At 36.3% G+C, this 18,550-nt stretch overlaps 1 protein-coding gene across 4 annotated transcripts in view; it reads right to left on the reverse strand.

The window, feature by feature from the left end:
* Positions 1-113: 113 nt before the first annotated feature.
* The window catches only part of aox6 (aldehyde oxidase 6), a 65,964-nt gene continuing 47,527 nt past the window's right edge, over positions 114-18,550 (reverse strand). For all 4 annotated transcript variants that reach the window (XM_079593561.1, XM_079593560.1, XM_079593562.1 and 1 more), the window contains 33 exons: positions 18,380-18,476; positions 17,972-18,080; positions 16,873-16,999; positions 16,732-16,793; positions 16,217-16,294; positions 14,771-14,851; positions 14,385-14,529; positions 14,179-14,271; positions 13,414-13,565; positions 12,870-12,963; positions 11,148-11,257; positions 10,896-11,080; positions 10,191-10,353; positions 10,028-10,117; positions 9,449-9,618; positions 8,662-8,788; positions 8,442-8,564; positions 8,250-8,346; positions 8,034-8,158; positions 5,884-6,017; positions 5,679-5,766; positions 5,457-5,543; positions 5,170-5,361; positions 3,544-3,771; positions 3,359-3,454; positions 3,156-3,284; positions 2,902-2,976; positions 2,322-2,374; positions 2,034-2,148; positions 1,862-1,927; positions 984-1,172; positions 552-719; positions 114-443 (listed from right to left, as the gene is read on the reverse strand). In XM_079593561.1, the coding sequence (XP_079449687.1) occupies positions 381-443; positions 552-719; positions 984-1,172; positions 1,862-1,927; positions 2,034-2,148; positions 2,322-2,374; positions 2,902-2,976; positions 3,156-3,284; positions 3,359-3,454; positions 3,544-3,771; positions 5,170-5,361; positions 5,457-5,543; positions 5,679-5,766; positions 5,884-6,017; positions 8,034-8,158; positions 8,250-8,346; positions 8,442-8,564; positions 8,662-8,788; positions 9,449-9,618; positions 10,028-10,117; positions 10,191-10,353; positions 10,896-11,080; positions 11,148-11,257; positions 12,870-12,963; positions 13,414-13,565; positions 14,179-14,271; positions 14,385-14,529; positions 14,771-14,851; positions 16,217-16,294; positions 16,732-16,793; positions 16,873-16,999; positions 17,972-18,080; positions 18,380-18,476 (3,911 nt within the window). In that variant the 3' untranslated portion in view covers positions 114-380. The remainder of the gene's footprint in view (positions 444-551; positions 720-983; positions 1,173-1,861; positions 1,928-2,033; positions 2,149-2,321; positions 2,375-2,901; positions 2,977-3,155; positions 3,285-3,358; positions 3,455-3,543; positions 3,772-5,169; positions 5,362-5,456; positions 5,544-5,678; positions 5,767-5,883; positions 6,018-8,033; positions 8,159-8,249; positions 8,347-8,441; positions 8,565-8,661; positions 8,789-9,448; positions 9,619-10,027; positions 10,118-10,190; positions 10,354-10,895; positions 11,081-11,147; positions 11,258-12,869; positions 12,964-13,413; positions 13,566-14,178; positions 14,272-14,384; positions 14,530-14,770; positions 14,852-16,216; positions 16,295-16,731; positions 16,794-16,872; positions 17,000-17,971; positions 18,081-18,379; positions 18,477-18,550) is intronic.

Consider the following 18,550-nt stretch of genomic DNA (forward strand, 5'->3'; position numbering starts at 1 on the left):
ACATGTCAGGGACTATATCTTCTAGCGCCCTTGATATTTTAATTGTGCAGTTCATGTTTTATAAAAGCAATAAGTAACTTGCTTAAATAATCAATAGTAGGATGAGGAATAATGTAATTCACATTTATTAAACTTGTCAAGCTGTCAAAGAAATCATTAATGTTAAGTGTGTTAATAATAAACATAACTTGGTCTTGAGACGTGATTGCATGCAGAGCATCTTTTGTCTGTTTTTTGCTTTAGTAGATTAGTAAGCATTTGATAATAGTTGGATGTTAAATCAGGCGACTGTTAAATCATAAATGTCATGTGATTTGATAAGAGCAACACAACAGCTTTGAGTGAGATAAAAATATAATAATAGGATGATGATGTTGTTTTCATATGTCCAGAGCCCATGGCTGAGCTGGTCCAGAAGTTGATCCAGGATCACTTTGTGCAACCTACCAAAAACAAAATTATATTCATTTTATTCAGGTTTAAACCATATTTATCTTTAAGGATTTGTTTAATATAGATTTGGACACTTAAACACGAATGGGTTACTGTACCATCTTTGTGAAGTGTGTGGCACAGGCCAGACAAGCCCGCTCTGGGGTGGCAGGGCTGTTTAGCTGGAAGGGGCCGGTTAAACCTGCATCATTTCGGGCTGCAGTCACAGCGTCTTTAATAGCGAAGAATACAGAACTGCCCAGGAACAATGTCGGTTCTCCGATCCCCTAAAACAAGTGGGAAAGTGCACCACAACCAGAAAGCTTTAGTTTGCTATGATCTCACATCTAGAAAAGCAAAAAAGAAAACAAAAAATTGGTACGAAGTCACACAAAAATCTAAAATAGGGTTCTGTGTCAGGTTTGAACGCACTTAGACGGGAAGTGAACCAAAATGGTTCCACAAAATCTAAATAAATTGACTTTGAAGTGAACCTGGGAAGTACATACAGTCCATCCGTAATAAGGAGAAGATGAGTGAGAGGTAATCACCTTTGATGAATAGATGGCATGAGGGTTGGTTGAGCCGGCTAAAAGGTAGACATTAAACTTCAGGGGGACGTCACAAAAGGCCGGGATCTTGTACTGGCCTGGTCCACGTGTGTACAGAACACCAGATGGAGAAAACTTGAGCTCCTCCATGGTGTAGAGACCCAGGCCCTGCATGAACGCTCCCTCAATCTAACACACATACGTATTATATGAAATTGAATGAATACATATATACGGATATTTTATATACCAATGCTGCATTTATTTGATCAAGAATACAGTAAAAACTGTAATATTGTGAAATATTACTATTTCAAATAGCTGTTTTGTATTTGAATATATTTTAAAACGTCATTCCTGCAATGGCAAAGTTGATTTTTTTTAAGCATCATTACTCCAGTCTTCAGTGTCACATGATCCTTCAGAAATCATTCTCATATGCTGATTTGAGGCTCAAACATTTCTTCTTATTATCAATGTTTAAAACAGCTTCATATTTTTGTGGAAACTTTGATAAAAAATAAAATAAAATAAAGAACTTTGAACTAATATAATATAATATATAACTGAGGCAAACAAAATTGTTAAAATGTTTAAATAAATTAAAAAAAAAATTATGATAGTGAACTTAACTAATAAAATTATTAAAAAATAATTATTTTTCTCAAAATATACTCTTGGACCTGACACAAGGGGGAGCTAACACTGATTTTATTCTGGTACAGTTACTGGGGATAATAGTGGTTAATCTAAAAAAATCCCTATATTCATAATTAATCAGACATATCTATTAACCACTAATTATTAAATTATATATTTTGGTATTTAATAAAGGTTAATTTCTACTAAGCGAGGGAACATCAGAGAGAGCATCTTACCTGACCAATGTCAATAGACGGATTTATACTTCTGCCAATATCAACAACAATATCCGTCCTCAAGGTCTATGAGGAAAAGATGCAGTATGTCAGATTAATTTTACACTGATTAAACAAACAGCAAAAAAAAAAAAAAAATGCCCTAAATCTTCTGCATCATATCTGCATTTACCCTGTACTCCCCGGTCAAACAGTCCAGCTCAACCTCACTGCAGCACACGGCATACGTGAAGTAAGCGTACGGCTTGCCTTCCTGCTTCTCCCAGTCCATGTCTAGATCATGACCTCTGAAAACAGACAAAACGATAAAGCATCAAACAAAACCTCCATGTTTTGTCTAGTTTTAAGCCTTTGTTCTCGTCTTTGATGATGCACTGAAGCTCTCGGCTGGCACTTTTATGTCTCAAAGTACATTTAGAAAACAAAAACACTCCTTTTAAAGGACATTTGGATGATTTACCTGTAGAATCCTGTGGCTGACAGACTGATCTTCTCCAAAAATGCTGTCATTATCTTTAAAGACATCATTTAAAGCAAATTAATAAAAAAATGAAATACATAAAATATAAAAAAAGAGTGATGGCAATAAAATAATAATAAAGCAATAAAAAAAATACACATGTACACATGACTTTGAATGGTTTATTGCTTTTATATAACAGCAGCAACAGTAATATGATTACCGGTAAATACGCCAAATAAATAAATGAATGCATTGCATTAAAAAAATGATATATTAATAAAAATATTAAATGTAATAATTAAATAGTCATTAAATAATAATCACAATGAAAAAAATCTTTCACCAAATAATATAGGCAATTAACCGTAAATTATATTATGTATAAATACAGATGCTAGTATAGATTTTTGAATAAACTGTGGTTACAGGTTATTTCACAACGGCTTTTCACAGTGGCTGATTCAATCAGGTTTTAAAGTCCGAAATATCCATACAGGATATTGTAGAACTAATTACTGTACCCATCATTTTTATTTTGCATCAAAAACGAGAAATTTGAATAGTTTGTCAACTTTACCCAGTTCTGCCATGTTCCCTCAGGATCCTTCTTTCTGATTGGCTCTAGTCTTTTGTACAGTATTTGGCAGGCATCCTGCAAAAAAATCATTTTAACAATCCTAAAACAGACATTAAAAGCATAAAAAAAAGGCCAAACAATCAAAATGCAAACATTTAATGATTTATTCAAAACCTATAGACTGAAGACATAAATCGACAAATTATGTGGTCCAATCTGATCTGGTGCTTCGAAATCTGGTGTTCAATATATACCTGCACAGCCATTCCGTTGGCGTCGGTACCAAAGGACGCAGCAGACGGGCAGGTATTCGGGACACACTGTGTGCTGGTTTCAGAGATGTGGATCAAGGAAGCAGGAATATTCAGCTCTCGACTCGCCACCTGTGAGAAAACATGAGATCAGCCCAAAAACTCTGAAATGGTTGCAGATCTGTGCAGAAAGCTGGAAGTGGTACCTGTTGGACTTTAGTGTGTATGCCTTGACCCATTTCCGCCCCACCGTGGCTCACTAGCACAGATCCATCCTTATAAATATGCACGAGAGCTGCAGCCTTTGTTATAAACACACACACCAAAAGATCATTTGGAGTTCATTTGAAATAACTTAAAGTCTCAGCAGCATGTTTTAGGTCACAATAACCTGGTTGAGAAAGCCTTCTGCAAACCCAATGCCATATTTAATGGGTATTATGGAGATTCCTCTCTTTTTGTACTGGTTCTGCTGGTTAAAGAGATCGATGGCCTGCCGTCTCTGACTGAAGGCAGCTTTTTCCATACACTCGTTCCAGCAGAGGACGAGATTCTTTGGGTCAAACTCCATCTTGTAGTGAGTGAGGGAAACTTCCTTGTACATGTTTATCTCCCTGATCTGCAACAATACAATAATGAAAGATTAAAAATAAATAAAAAGATAAATATTAGTTTATCAGCAAAAGCTATATTCATGACAATCAATAAATATTAATACATACATATTTATTATTATATCATCATCAAAGGCTAAATTAATGACGATAAACAAATACATATTCATTTCCATAACAGCAATGACTATATTCATGAAAATAAATAAATAAAGCATGGATGCATGATACTGACTGTAAAGGCTAAATTAATTATAATAAATCAATAAAAAATGTATCAATTTCCATATCAGCAAAGACTATATTCATGACACTAAATTAAATAAATAGTGCTGTATCAGCATAAAAAGACTAAATTAATGACAATCAATCAATCAATATTAATTCATTTCCATATCAGCAAAGACTATATTCATGACAATAAATAAATCAATAAATATTAATTAATTTCCATATCAGCAAAGACTATATTCATGACAATAAATAAATCAATAAATATTAATTAATTTCCATATCAGCAAAGACTATACTCATGATAATAAATAAATATGAATTTCCATATCAGTAAAGACTTTATTCATGAAAAAATAACATAGGCCTACATATAAATTAATTTATATATATATATTTCGGCAAAGACTATATCCATGACAATAAATAAAATAAATATTGCCGTATCAGCATAAAAAGGCTAGATTAGTGATAATAAATCAATAAATAAATGTAAATTGCCATATCAGCAAAGGCTATATTCATGACAATGAATCAATAAATAATTAAATAAATAATCATCGCCATATAGCAAATGCTATGTTCATGCTAACTAACTAACTAACTTACTAACTAACTGTATAAACAAATAAATATATGTTCATTACCACATAAGCATCAAAGTTTATATTTATGACAAATTTAAAGTTGACAACAAATAAATAAATATAAATAAATAAATAATACAGTAAAGAATGAATTAATTGACATATCAGCAAAGGCAATATTCATAACAATAAATACATAAATGAATAAATGGATAAAAATGCATTGCCATGTCAATATCAAAGGCTATTTTCATACCAGTAAACAAATAAATACATATTCATTACCATATCAAAGGCTATATTTATGACCAAACATCCATCCATCCATCCATCCATCAATACATACGTACACGCAAAAATAAATATCAGATGGTATCAAAATTAAAGGATATTTTCATGCCCATAAATAAATGATGAAAGGAAATGTACATATAAATAAATGTTAGATTTTTTTTTTAAATATTCAGTATATTCCCCATATATTAACACAAACAGTTCATTAGCTCGATCAATAGTAATGTATGCAGTATAATGATGTAAACAGGCCAACAGCAAAACATCGTTTTGTGACTGCATGACACCGACCTCTTCAGGTAGACGGCCGAGTTTAAGAGCAACATCATCGATCATACTCTCAATGACCAGCATGCACTGGGGCACACCGAACCCCCGGAATGCAGTATTGGAGGGCAGGTTGGTCTTGCAGGCCGCCGATCGCCCGCGCAAGTTTCGAATATTATAGGCGTTATCGAGATGTAGGAGGATCTTCTCTGCGACCTGGCAGAGTGAAATATAAGAATAATGATACAGTACCAGTGACCTTGAACATGTAGCTTCCACTATTAAACCACTCAAGCAGGAAGTGATCTCACCAGTACGGACTCATCTGCTGTGTTTCCGGAGTTGGCGTAGTACTGGAAATCGGCTGCTGTTATCCTCCCGTTATTCATAAATCCCACCTGTTGGAGTCAAAGTCAGAAACATGCCAACATATAAGTAAATCACATAAATAAAGAGTAGCTAATAAATATACTAATAACAGCTAATAACCATTCACAGTGATTTTTTAAATAAGTGTTAGGACAACCACTAGCCTTATATTTTCCCCACACCGGGTGACGCCCTCCAGTTATCAGCATGTCCTCTCCTCTCTCTAAAACACATCGTACTGGTCGTCCAGTCCTGGAAAGAGAGAGAGTTATACTTGCCATATATATAATTCATATTTAATATCTAATTAAAATAAATTATTGTGAATCTTTCATTCTGATGTTGGGGGCCCGACTTATTTTGACTCACTTCCAAGCAGCAACAGCAGTGATAGAGGCCAAAATGGCAGTTTTGGTGACTTTGCCTCCGAAAGCTCCGCCCAGTCGCTTAATGTGACAAGAAATGCGATTGGACGGGATTCCCAACGTCTCAGCTACCGACTCCTGCAACGAAAAGGGGGAAAAAAATTGACATGCTAATCTCCCTGATTTGCAAAAATAAAGTAAAATAAAATATAATTACCGGTAATAAAATATAAATTATATAATATGATATAATATAATAATATTAAATAAAATATAAGACAAAATAAAAAATCTTCACTTTCTTTTGCATGTTTATCTCCATGATCTGTGAACATAAAATAAATATGTAATATAATATAAACTGTTAAATGTATAATATAATGTCACAGCGTATAGAAAATTTGTCACACAAGTTTTGTCTCAGCTGAACACGACGCATTAAGAGCCGGGGGGTTAAAACTTTTTGAATTTGAAGATGAAGGTAAACTTAATTTTTCTTCTGGGAAACACGCAAGTATCTTCTGTTGCTTCTGAAGGACAGTACTAAATTTAAAAAAAAATATATTCAAACAAAATAAGAAAAATGTGGACATTTTCAACCTGTTCAAAAGTTTTCACCCCCTGGCTCTTAATGCATCTTATACCATGGTCTGGGTAAATACTCGATTCTGATTGGCTGCAGGGTGTCCGTTAAAAAGTGATAGAGGACACCTAGTAAAGTAGTTCTGGTGAAACTGCCTGTTTACCATTCGAAATTCATAAATGCGCTGCCTACAACAGCTGTGAGTAACCATAGCAACAGGCAGTCAAAGTATCCGTTAACAATTTGCTCTATCAAAACAAACATCTAACGTTAGTTCGATATTACATAGCCTACTAATACAACAATGAGCGACTTCGTTATTTCTTTTAACATTTATGGAGAATATGACAACTTTGACGACTGGGATGCTGCTGGAGAAAGAAAAAATTTAAATAAAACGGAGAAACGACACAAAGAGATAACACCAGGAGAATTGAATCAAATAGAAGACGAAAAAGATGAGATCAACACGAAAAAAAATACGAAATGGGCAGTAAATACACTCAGAGACTTTATTGTTCAAAAAGAAATGGACTCCAGCTTTGAAAATGACACCGCTGCTGCTCTGAATGAGATGAAATGCCCTCTATAAGCGCAAATCGCTGGAGCGCAGAACTAATCGTTTTTTTTTTTGTTTGATTGTTGTTTGATTAATTGTTTTATGTGTAATAAAAAAATAACTATGCCTACCTTTGTGTTTCATGAAAAAAAAATGCATTTTTTATCTTGAAGGGTTCTACAAGCTGAGCGGACTATAAATATCTCCGGTTGCTAAATAAACCGTCAGGCAAGTTATTATTTGTAAAAACTAGATTTAGCCTAATTAAAATATAAACTAATGTTTTAAAAATGTTTTATTTGGCAAGTGACCATGGTATAAGCGGGTTAATGGACTTCGGCGGAGGCAACCGTCCTCCGCTGCGCGTCGGCCGGTTCACACCTCGCCGTCGTCCATTAAAACCTGACAATGGACACCTCGTCGGGCATTAACCCTTACATGTTTCCTTCTGGAGTATCAGTGATTGTTTTAACTTTTTTTGAGTCCCTCAATTGTCCTCAGTGTGAAAAGATGGATCTCAAAACCATTCAGTCACTGCTGGAAAGGGTTAAAATATGCAAACAATGCTGGAAAACTGAAGAATTTTGCACATTGGGTGGTTTAACTGCTCAGGACAAACAAGGGACTCAAGAACAATCATATATAAAAAAAAAAAAGTCATGGATCATCCAGGTAACGATACACAGTATTAAGAATCAAGAAACAAACTTTTGAACTTTTTAATTTTTATAAATTCAACTATTTCTTTGTCTTGTGGACTACAGTAAAAAATAACATGCATTTTGTATGATCCCTCATCACTGCATTCTGCAAGGGGTGTGTAAACTTTTGAGCAGCACTGTATATTAAGCTATTATTGGCCGATAACGATTGACGCCCGATCATTCGGAACACCCTTAAATATAATATAATACATCAAAATAACATAAAACAAAATAAAGTCTCAGCTACTAACTTAAGAATAACATAATGACATAATCATTTATATATGTAACTGATCATAATAACATACTTGTGTAAATGTAGGATGCTGAGTGGACAAATAAACTTTCATCTCCTTCTCTTCCCCAACTGGAATGACCAGAAAACTCTGCGTTTCCATGTAGAAATGCTCCTGTCCTCCGATCCGAATCTCTCCTATGAAACATGAAGCGGCATTTTATAAAACATGAATCATGTGATCAGAGAGGTAGTGTGCTTGATCATGGATATGGCAGCACAATCTAACCTTCATACACCTTTTCGGCCTCTCTCAAAGCCTTTTCCACATCTCCTCGCTCAATCTGTCTTTTAGGTAGAAAGAAAGACTCTTTCTCGATGGCCTCCTGAAAACGAGAAGATCCAAGAGCAGCTCTTTAAGAATGGATCTTGTTAGACGGGAATAAAAATGAGTAGATTATTTCAGATTGTTTCTTCTCACCTCCACTGTGAAGATGCGATCCTGCAGATCTTCATAGCAGATCTTCACCGCTGCCGCCCCACGTTTAGCATGAGCTTTGGAATCCGCGACCACGGCACAAACCATCTGACCCACACAGGTCACCTGAGGACACAAAGGAGAATACGATTGCACATTTTGCATGTAATTCAAATTCATACTTCAAAGAAATGCCTTACATAAAAAATAAAAATACACAAACCTCATCTTCAGCCAGCAGTTCTTCATCAATGCCTGTGAAGGTTCTGAACTTTTTCCCTGGTATGTCTTTGGCTGTGATCACATCCACCACACCGGGAAGCTTTAGAGCTTCACTAAAGTCAATATGACTGTGACGGTAAGACAATACAATCATTTAGATATGAAGGTACTCATTTTAACTAAAATATCCATTGTCATCTCAGTATTAAAAGGCAATTTTTTTACCATAACTTATGGGAGTTAGCATAAGATTACATCATTAGTTGATAGCTGATGCTCAAGTTGCCATGAGGAATGAATGAATGTTCATTTCCATATCAGCAAATTCAATTAATTCAAACTCATTTACAATAAAAAAAATATAACAAAATAAATATCATTGCCATTTTATCATCAAAGGCTACATTTATGGCGATACATAAATAAATAAATAAATAAATAAATAAATAAATAAATAAATACATACATGCATACTAATTGAAATATCAGCTTCAAAGGCTATATATGACAATATATAAAATAAATAAATATTCATTGCATTTCATCTTCAAAGCCTATATTTATGTCAATATATAAATAAATAAATAAATAAATACACATTCATTATCATTTCAGCTTCAAAGGCTATATATGTCAATATATACAATAAATAAATACATACATACACATTCATTGTCATTTCAGCTTCAAAGGCTATATTTAAGACAATACATTAATTTGCTGATATGTAAATGAATATTCATTCATTCACTTTTTTGACAAGTTAAAACTGTCTGCATGCATCTTACGTGATTTTGGCATGTGGTCTGGAGCTTGTCACGATTGTGAGGAAAAGTTCACCATCGGTGTGTGGTAGGTCATCGCAGTACACGGCCTCTCCAGTAGCCTGACTCAGGGCCGACCGGTGCATCATGGGTCGGCCCACGGGATCTTGAGCTGGCTGACCCTCCAAGACATTCTGTACACATAAAACACACACAGTCCGTTGTTCATTTTCTAGACGTTTAGTGCTTTTACTTTTTGTGGACTTTTAATCGTAAAAAAAGTTAACAGATAATACAATAAATGATGTGTAGAGAAAGGAAACAGAAACAGGAAAGTTGCAAGCTGGATTCGAACAGAAATTTCCCATATGAGAACCACGATTTTGCCAATTACATTGCTTTTATGGACAGCTACAATGAAAACACACACCAGAGGGTGTATAGTGTTACCTAAATATGTATTGCCATAAATAACTAAAAAGTTAAGTTAAAACAATTGAATACACATTGCCACATGAGCATCAAAGGCTATATTTATGACAATAAATACTTAAATATGAATTACTATAAAATCACACACATAGGAGGTTCGTATAGAGTTACCTGAAACTCTTGGTAGCCAGGCTGAATGCGTTTAGGAAGAGGCTGAATTGCACTTTGCATCTCTTGAGGTATTTCCATCTGAGTCACATCCTGTATAAAAACAAAAACAAAAGGTTTAATAAACTATGTCCATTTGAAAATCATCTCCATAAGGCATTCATACCTTTTCCTTCAGGTAACGGAGGACGAGCAGGTGGAATTTAAAAAGCAAACTCAAGGTCAGTGATCTGCGGAAATCCACCTTCCCGCCTGGAGCCGACGGCCCAAGTTTGATCTCATCAACAAGTGCGCTGTACGCATCACTTAACGTTGCCTCCTCCCAAGGCCTTGCAAAAAAAGAGTGCAAAGTCCTTTTATGCTCTTTTACATTTTCAATCTTCTTTAGTTTGTAATGTTGCTATTTGAGCATGAAAAAGGTCTGCAAATTTAAGTCACTCCAAACAGAGTTATTCTCTATATCAATGAACACTGTTTCTGAACTCGCTTAAACGCCTTGATTGTCACAATATTCCTCATTTAAATAAATCCCGCCCAAGGCCTAAGTTTCTGCCTAAGTCCAGCGCCGTGGCTACACACCGCCATGTTGTAAATAAGAATAAAAAAACAGTTGTTGCCATTTTAGCCGAATACCTACCAACACAATGTCATTGCCATTGAAATCAATGCAGGTATTCCGTAAAAGAAAGAGTGGCAAGGGACACACAAATCGGATCTCAACAGGAGCGATTCACAATGTGGACAGTCAGTAATTTTAGATCGGATTCCAATCGGATGCACAAATAATCAGATTTGGACTGACAATGTGAACGTAGCCTTAGTCCCATCCAAGAGGAAATGCAGCTCAAAAAGATGTACATTTATGTCCTACCTTCCTAGAATCTGTTTGCACACGTGGTCAGCGCTGAGGATGGTGGCTCCCACACCACCGTAATAAATACTGATCTCCTTCACTACATTGGAGTTCTCGTTGAACCAAACGCGCATCCCAGCGTTCACCGTAGCTAGCGCGTTCTCCTTACGCGGGGCGTGTCGGAAGGCATGGATGATCTCATTCTGCCAAAAAAACATGATGCTTTAGCAAACAAAGCGCAAAAAGCTAGTCGATGGTTAAATGTCTTACCTGTCTTGTAGCTGGAATGAAAACGGACAACACAATCTCGTCTGGCTTTAGAGCAGTCTTTGCAAATCCCAGGAAAAAATCTTTATCGATAAGCACCCTCCTTCGTCCATCTGTAATCGATATTTAGTAGAAATTGAGACGCATGTCAAAATATCCTCCTTGAGGAACATAACTACTTTCAAAATGAATGCAAAATGTGACATTTTTGTGGTGTGAAACATTAGATATCATCTAGAAGTTATTCAAACGAAATTACACTTGTTTACACTTTATTTCGAAAGTCCGCATTAGACATTCTACTAACTATAACTTTGCAACTACATGTCAACTAACTCTCATTAAAAGTATTAGTAGACTGTTAGATTAGGGTTAGGTGTTAGTAGAATAAGTTGACATGTACTTGCAAAGTTACTTATAGGCTGCGTTCCAGTCCACTTCTAGACACGAACTTGCGAACTTCCCTAAGCTCTTCCCTTCGGGGGAATCCCTGCCGCCATCAAGTGCGTTCCACTTCGTTTCGATTTTGACCGAGGGAGCGAGTCTACTTCATATGTACACTTCAGGCACCTATATGTCCCACCATGCAGTACGATTGTGACGTCGCCACAGATCTCGTCTAATCACCACCACAACAAACAACTCTATGATATATTGATTAATTTTATCTATTTATTTAAAACAACCCAAACACACCTATACATTTGGATGCTGCATTAAACAAATTCTTAAATAATAAATCAATTCAATAGCTGATTCCAAGTGATCAAGGGCTTAGGACGTTCCAATTCAGCCCATTGGAGTTTCCGCCAGAAGTGGGCACTCGTGCAACGTAAGCAATGACGTACATCCGAGTAAGACGGAGACAGAGGGAAGTTAGCGAGTGAAGGGCATGACAATTTTGGACTGGAAAGCAGCCCCAGTCAGTAGAATGTCTGTTGGCGGCAAGCAGGGCAGGGCCAGTCCAACTCGACCCGCTCCGAGTGGGATTCAAACCGGTATCTTCGGCATGGGAGGCGGGCGTGCTAACAAGTACGCTAAAGATCGCAGTCTCTAGCATCGGTCACTAGTGCCCCTTTTGAGGCCAAGGGAGTGAGGTTTAATCGCAAAGCTCTTACCCTCCGCTACACTCCCCCCTGAACCTCACTCCAATCCGGGTCACGGCACCAAATGTAACCGGTCTTACAGAGCGGGTTTCGAACCGGTGTCTCCGGCATGGGAGACGGGCGCGCTAACAAGGATGCTAAAGACCACAGCCTCTATCGTGTGAGTGAGTGAGGTTTAAACACACAGCTCTTTCTAGCTGGCCTCCGTTACACTAGTGTTAATGAGCGCCACATCAGTCTCGAGTCCCATGGAGGAGCTCCGGTAGGACAAAAGGACCAGGACTGAACTTTACGTTGGTGTTTTGTTTTAGTTTATGCGGCAGTCATCTGTGAAGAGCTGCCATTTGACTTTCGTTTTGTTGTTTTTGTTTATTTTATTATAAAAGTCATGTTAAACGTTCACTGGTTCGCACCTCCTTCTTCCCTGAGCCTTTAACTTTGTTACAGCGGACCATCAGAATAAAGTGTTAGCAGATATTAAGCAGACAGTCTACTAATACTCTAATTATTGGTAGTTGACATGTAGTTGAAAAGATACTTATAGTAAGAAGCCTCTAAAGTGGACTATTGAAATAAAGTGTTACCTTACACTTCACCAATTTTTAGGAAGTTGGCTCACCTTTAGAAAGTGCCACTAAAGTGCATCTCCCAGCAGCTAAGACGGGGGTCAGGTCGGAGTTTGGATATGCGCTTGCAATATTGCCGCCCAGTGTCTACATATTTCAACAAACAAAATAATAAATAATATAAACACACACAAAAAAGACTATTAAAATAGCTCATTTTTGATGCCATATTTCAACATTCAAATAAGTTGAAGTACTAAAACTTAAACTTAAATAAAAACAGAAAATATAAAAATAAAAGCTATTTCAAAATAGTAATAAATACTATAATAGTATATAATTATGGTATGATTCTACCTTAATTTGGCGATTCAGTGCTCAAATATAAAAATTCAAAAATTATTTTAAAAATAATTAAGTATTATGCTTTATTTATTATTGATTTTACCTTAAATATCTTTATGATACCATTTTTTATATTAGTTTAGCAGTTAAATGAGGCCAGAATGAGGTTTTGGAACAGAGCATAAGAGACTGAGAAAAATTTGTGAGTCTAGCAAGAGTGACGTTGTGCATTCAGGGTCTGTTTACACTTACAGCCACGTTCCGGATCTGCTGTCCGCCCACAAGGTTTATCTGCAGTAGAAGAGCCCGAAACAAGTGTGTGTTCTCCGGCGGGAAACCATTTATACTTCTCTCCAACACACTCTTCAAAACAGACATACTGCACCCTGCTCCAACACACACACCTACAAATACAAAGCATTCATTAATGCTACTTAAAGGCGAAGTTTAATTTGTTGTTGTTAAAATACATTATTTTATATTCAATACAATATGAACACATTAAGTACATTGTAACTAACTTTTTTTTATGTAAGTACAGTTAAGGACACCTAATATAAAACGTGACCACTAAAACTATTACAAATACTTTTTGTTTACTGAAATATATATTAAATGAAAAACTTAAACTTAAATAAAAATTATATGTATGTAAACAGTTATACTTCACAATAAGGTCCCATTAGTTCTCATTAGTCAATGCATTAATTAACATTAACTAACAATGAGCTATACATTTGTTAAAAAAAATTTTATTAATCCTTGTTAACGTTAGTTAACGGTTCATGGTTAGTTCATGCTTAGCTCAGCTCAATTAAATAATATTACAGAAAATAATAGTAATAAATACCACTGATTTTAATAATGTATTAACTAAGATGAATACATTTATTTTTCATTGTTAGTTCATGTTAAATGATGTAGTTAACTAATGTTAACAAATGAACCCTTATTGTAAAGTGTTACCAATAAAACTAACTGGAATAAAGTTAAGTTGAAGTACTAAAACACACATACCGTCTGATCTCTGGGTAACTTTGAATAGTTCTGGCACTCGTGTTGGTGATATTATAACAGGATGGAAGATACCCTTGAACTTCATGTCCAGACCTGAATAGAGTAGAGTAGAGTAGAGGAAATGTCATAGTGACCTGATATTGCTGAAATAGCACACAAAAATATATCAGTTTATTAGGTTTGGCCACGATTAGCCCATATGAAACCTATGTTGGTGTTGCCCATGACCAGAGGGGCTTGTGGGTAATCAGCCTTCAGCTGGAGCAGCTCATCTAGAGATCCAGGGCTGATCCAGGTCATTCTTTCCCCACAAAACTTCTGAGTGGTTTGGTCCTTAATCTCTGCCATTCTCTAAACACAAAATAGACTGTGAATTTCAGGCATACAATTTTAAAATGTGTTGTTTAGTTGATAACAGCATTTGAACTTCTGACAGACGACGCCTAAAATCAACTGAATAATAAACTAGAGCTGAATGGCGACCTTGTTACAGCTTAAACATTAAGCTTCTGTTTTATCTAAAACCTCTTAGTCATAGTTACATAACCTACTCTAGTGGAGACGAATGAAGTTTTGAACAAGTCTGACAAACCATGAGTTCAGGGGGAAAGATCAGATCCTGGGTGGGGTCGAGGGGGAGCAGGTCCTCTTTACGAAACAGTTCTGGATGACCCTATTAAACACAAAAATAACTATTACATCATTCAATCCACTGAGCGCAAGTGTTATTTTTAAAAATGCCTCCAAGGTAAAAAAAAAAACGAATTTTCTCACTTCTTTTCTCAGCGTGTCTGAAACGGAGCATATTCTGCTCTGATTGGTCAGATGGCTCAATCTGCTGTGATTGGTCTACTCTGCTCTGATTGGTCAGATGGCTCAATCTGCTGTGATTGGTCTACTCTGCTCTGATTGGTCACATGGCTCAATCTGCTGTGATTGGTCTACTCTGCTCTGATTGGTCAGATGGCTCAATCTGTTGTGATTGGTCTACTCTGCTCTGCTTGGTCAGATGGCTCAATCTGTTGTGATTGGTCTACTCTGCTCTGATTGGTCAGATGGCCCAATCTGTTGTGATTGGTCTAGTCTGTTCTGATTGGTCAGATGGCTCAATCTGTTGTGATTGGTCTAGTCTGTTCTGATTGGTCAGATGGCTCAATCTGTTGTGTTTGGACTACTCTGTTCTGATTTGTCAGATGTCTCAATCTGTTGTAATTGATCTTGCTCTGATTGGTCAGGTGGTCCAGTCTGTTGTGATTGGTCTACTCTGCTCTGATTGGTCAGATGGCCCAGTCTGTTGTGGTTGGTCTACTCTGTTCTGATTGGTCAGATGGCTCAATCTGTTGTGATTGGTCTACTCTGTTCTGATTTGTCAGATGGCCCAGTCTGTTGTGATTGATCTACTCTGCTCTGATTGGTCAGATTGTCCAGTCTGTTGTGATTGATCTACTCTGCTCTGATTGGTCAGATGGTCCAGTCTGTTGTAATTGATCTACTCTGCTCTGATTGGTCAGATGGCCCAGTCTGTTGTGATTGATCTACTCTGTTCTGATTGGTCAGATGGCCCAGTCTGTTGTGATTGATCTACTCTGCTCTGATTGGTCAGATGGCCCAGTCTGTTGTGATTGATCTACTCTGCTCTGATTGGTCAGATTGTCCAGTCTGTTGTGATTGATCTACTCTGCTCTGATTGGTCAGATGGTCCAGTCTGTTGTAATTGATCTACTCTGCTCTGATTGGTCAGATGGCCCAGTCTGTTGTGATTGGTCTACTCTGCTCTGATTGGTCAGATGGCCCAGTCTGTTGTGATTGATCTACTCTGCTCTGATTGGTCAGATGGCCCAGTCTGTTGTGATTGGTCTACTCTGTTCTGATTGGTCAGATGGCCCAGTCTGTTGTGATTGGTCTACTCTGTTCTGATTGGTCAGATGACCTAGTCTGTTGAGATTGCAACTAAAAACTCAAAGTGCAGCAGTATAATAAAATAGGACAAAGGTGAGTGCAATAAGTTTACTAAATTAACCCTTGTAAAGATACTCACATTCTCTATGGCCTCCACAGATCCATTTCCATTGGCCAAACTGCATGCGGTGCCATTCAACTGACAACAGTTTTCACTCTACAAAAATAACAGAAAAAGTTTCATGTTATTTTATGCTATTCCTTGAGAATCGTAAATGCACAAAATGCAACACACAAATGTTGGTTAAACTTCAAGAGAAAAACAAAACAAAACAGAAAAGCATTTAAACGACTGTCACATTGTAAAAGTCACATTTTAATTGATGATGAACATAAAGTTACCACATTGTGTATCACTAAATGTCAACCATAGACCAAGATGTTTAAAAAAAGAAACAAAAATAAAAAACATGGCATCAAAATATGCAGAGTCATAATGGGTCGCTTTGAGATGAATCAAGAATATTAGACACGGAGGGGCAGCTCAGAACAAATCCATAAAGGATCTGGAATGTCAAGTAACACGAGTGCCACATGATTCAGCCTCTGAAACGAATCAAATAAAGGATGAATCTGGACGCCGGCGCTGTTCACCTCACAGAAGGTTCTGTAGCCATCAACGATTGGGCGGTACCCCGTGCACCTGCATAAATTACCTGCAATAGGAACATTCGTGATTGGCCAAAGTGTTCTTAAGGTTTTTGCAGATTTAAAATCGTGTTTGTGTCACTGTACCAGCGAGACCCTCCGTTACGTCTTCCAAAGTGGGCTGTGGGTTGTTTCTCAGTAATGCGTACATGGACATCACCATCCCAGGAGTACAGAACCCACACTGCGACCCATGAGCCTTTGCTATACGCTCCTGATGAATTGAACACACATATACTGTCAATGATGCGCAAAAGTGTCCATGTTGACTATATACCATGTAATTAAATATAATCTCTCTCTCTCTCTCTCTCTCTCTCTCTCTCTCTCTCTCTCTCTCTCTCTCTCTCTCTCTCTCTCTCTCTCTCTCTCTCTCTCTCTCTCTCTCTATATATATATATATATATATATATTTATACACATACAGGTGAAACTCGAAAAATTTGAATATGCAAAAGTTAATTTATTTCAGTAATTCAACTTAAAAGGTGAAACTAATATATTATATAGACTCATTACATGCAAAGTGAGATATTTAAAGCCTTTATTTGTTATAACTTTGATGATTATGGCTCACAGCTATGAAAAACTTTTCACAATATCCTAATTTTGAATTTGGGGTTTTCATAAGCTGTTAGGCATAATCATCAAAATTATAACAAATAAAGGCTTGAAATATCTCACTTTACATGTAATGAGTCTATATAGTATATTAGTTTCACCTTTTAAGTTGAATTACTGAAATAAATTAACCTTTGCATGATATTCAAATTTTTTGAGTTTCACCAATATATCTATATTTAATCTACATATTAATATATATATATATATATATATATATATATATATATATATATATATATTATATATAACATTTGTATTTATTGATATAAATACATTTTCATATATGTTTATTTTTTATTAATAGATGAGAAAAAATTAAGCATCATACCACTGACCTAAATACAATCTAGGATGAAAATCAAGTTGTGATCAGATGATATTTCAACTGTCTGTAATGTAATATCATAATCTGTGAGTGTAATCCATATTCTAAATATATATATTTGAATTGACAGTAATCTAATTTATTAACCTGGATTATAATCTGTCTGCATACTAATTTCCTGATCGGGATCTCATAATCTGGATTGGGCATAATAGATTATAACGTAGAATCCGATACCTGGACCGGGTGTAGTTTGGTTTTGGTGCTTCCGACGCCTTCAACGGTCGTCACTGCCGCTCCATGAAGTTGGCACACGGGAAGCAGGCAAGCATTGACCGACGAATGACTGGCAAGTGAAGAAAAAAATGTGTTTCTTACATGCATTAGGAAGTGATTTATTATGAGATTTGAGTAGCAAAAACTAATATACAACGCTCGTTCAGATCTAAAAGCATTCAAACACTAGCAGCGCCTATCTTCCATGAGAAATATGACTAAAAAAAGCCTAGAATCTGAGTTTGAGGTTGAATCTTGATTTACAAGAGTGAAAAGTGGGAGAAAAAGAGTACCGTTATTGGTCAGACACATTAATACAACGGTGTGACGAAAAGAAAAAAGTAGAGAGAGAGAGAGAGAATGAAATACTTGATGCTCTTGGTCTGAGGGTCGTATCTGGACACCATGACGGTACAGGCTCCACATCCTCCTCCACCACAGCCGTACTTACTGCCTGTTAACAGCACTAAACACACACACACACAGTGCAAAACTAAACAGTTAAAATAACCCAGAAATATTCATATACATATACATACA

Source organism: Phoxinus phoxinus, assembly GCF_949152265.1.
Source record: "Phoxinus phoxinus genome assembly, chromosome: 20".
Classification (NCBI taxonomy): domain Eukaryota; kingdom Metazoa; phylum Chordata; class Actinopteri; order Cypriniformes; family Leuciscidae; genus Phoxinus; species Phoxinus phoxinus.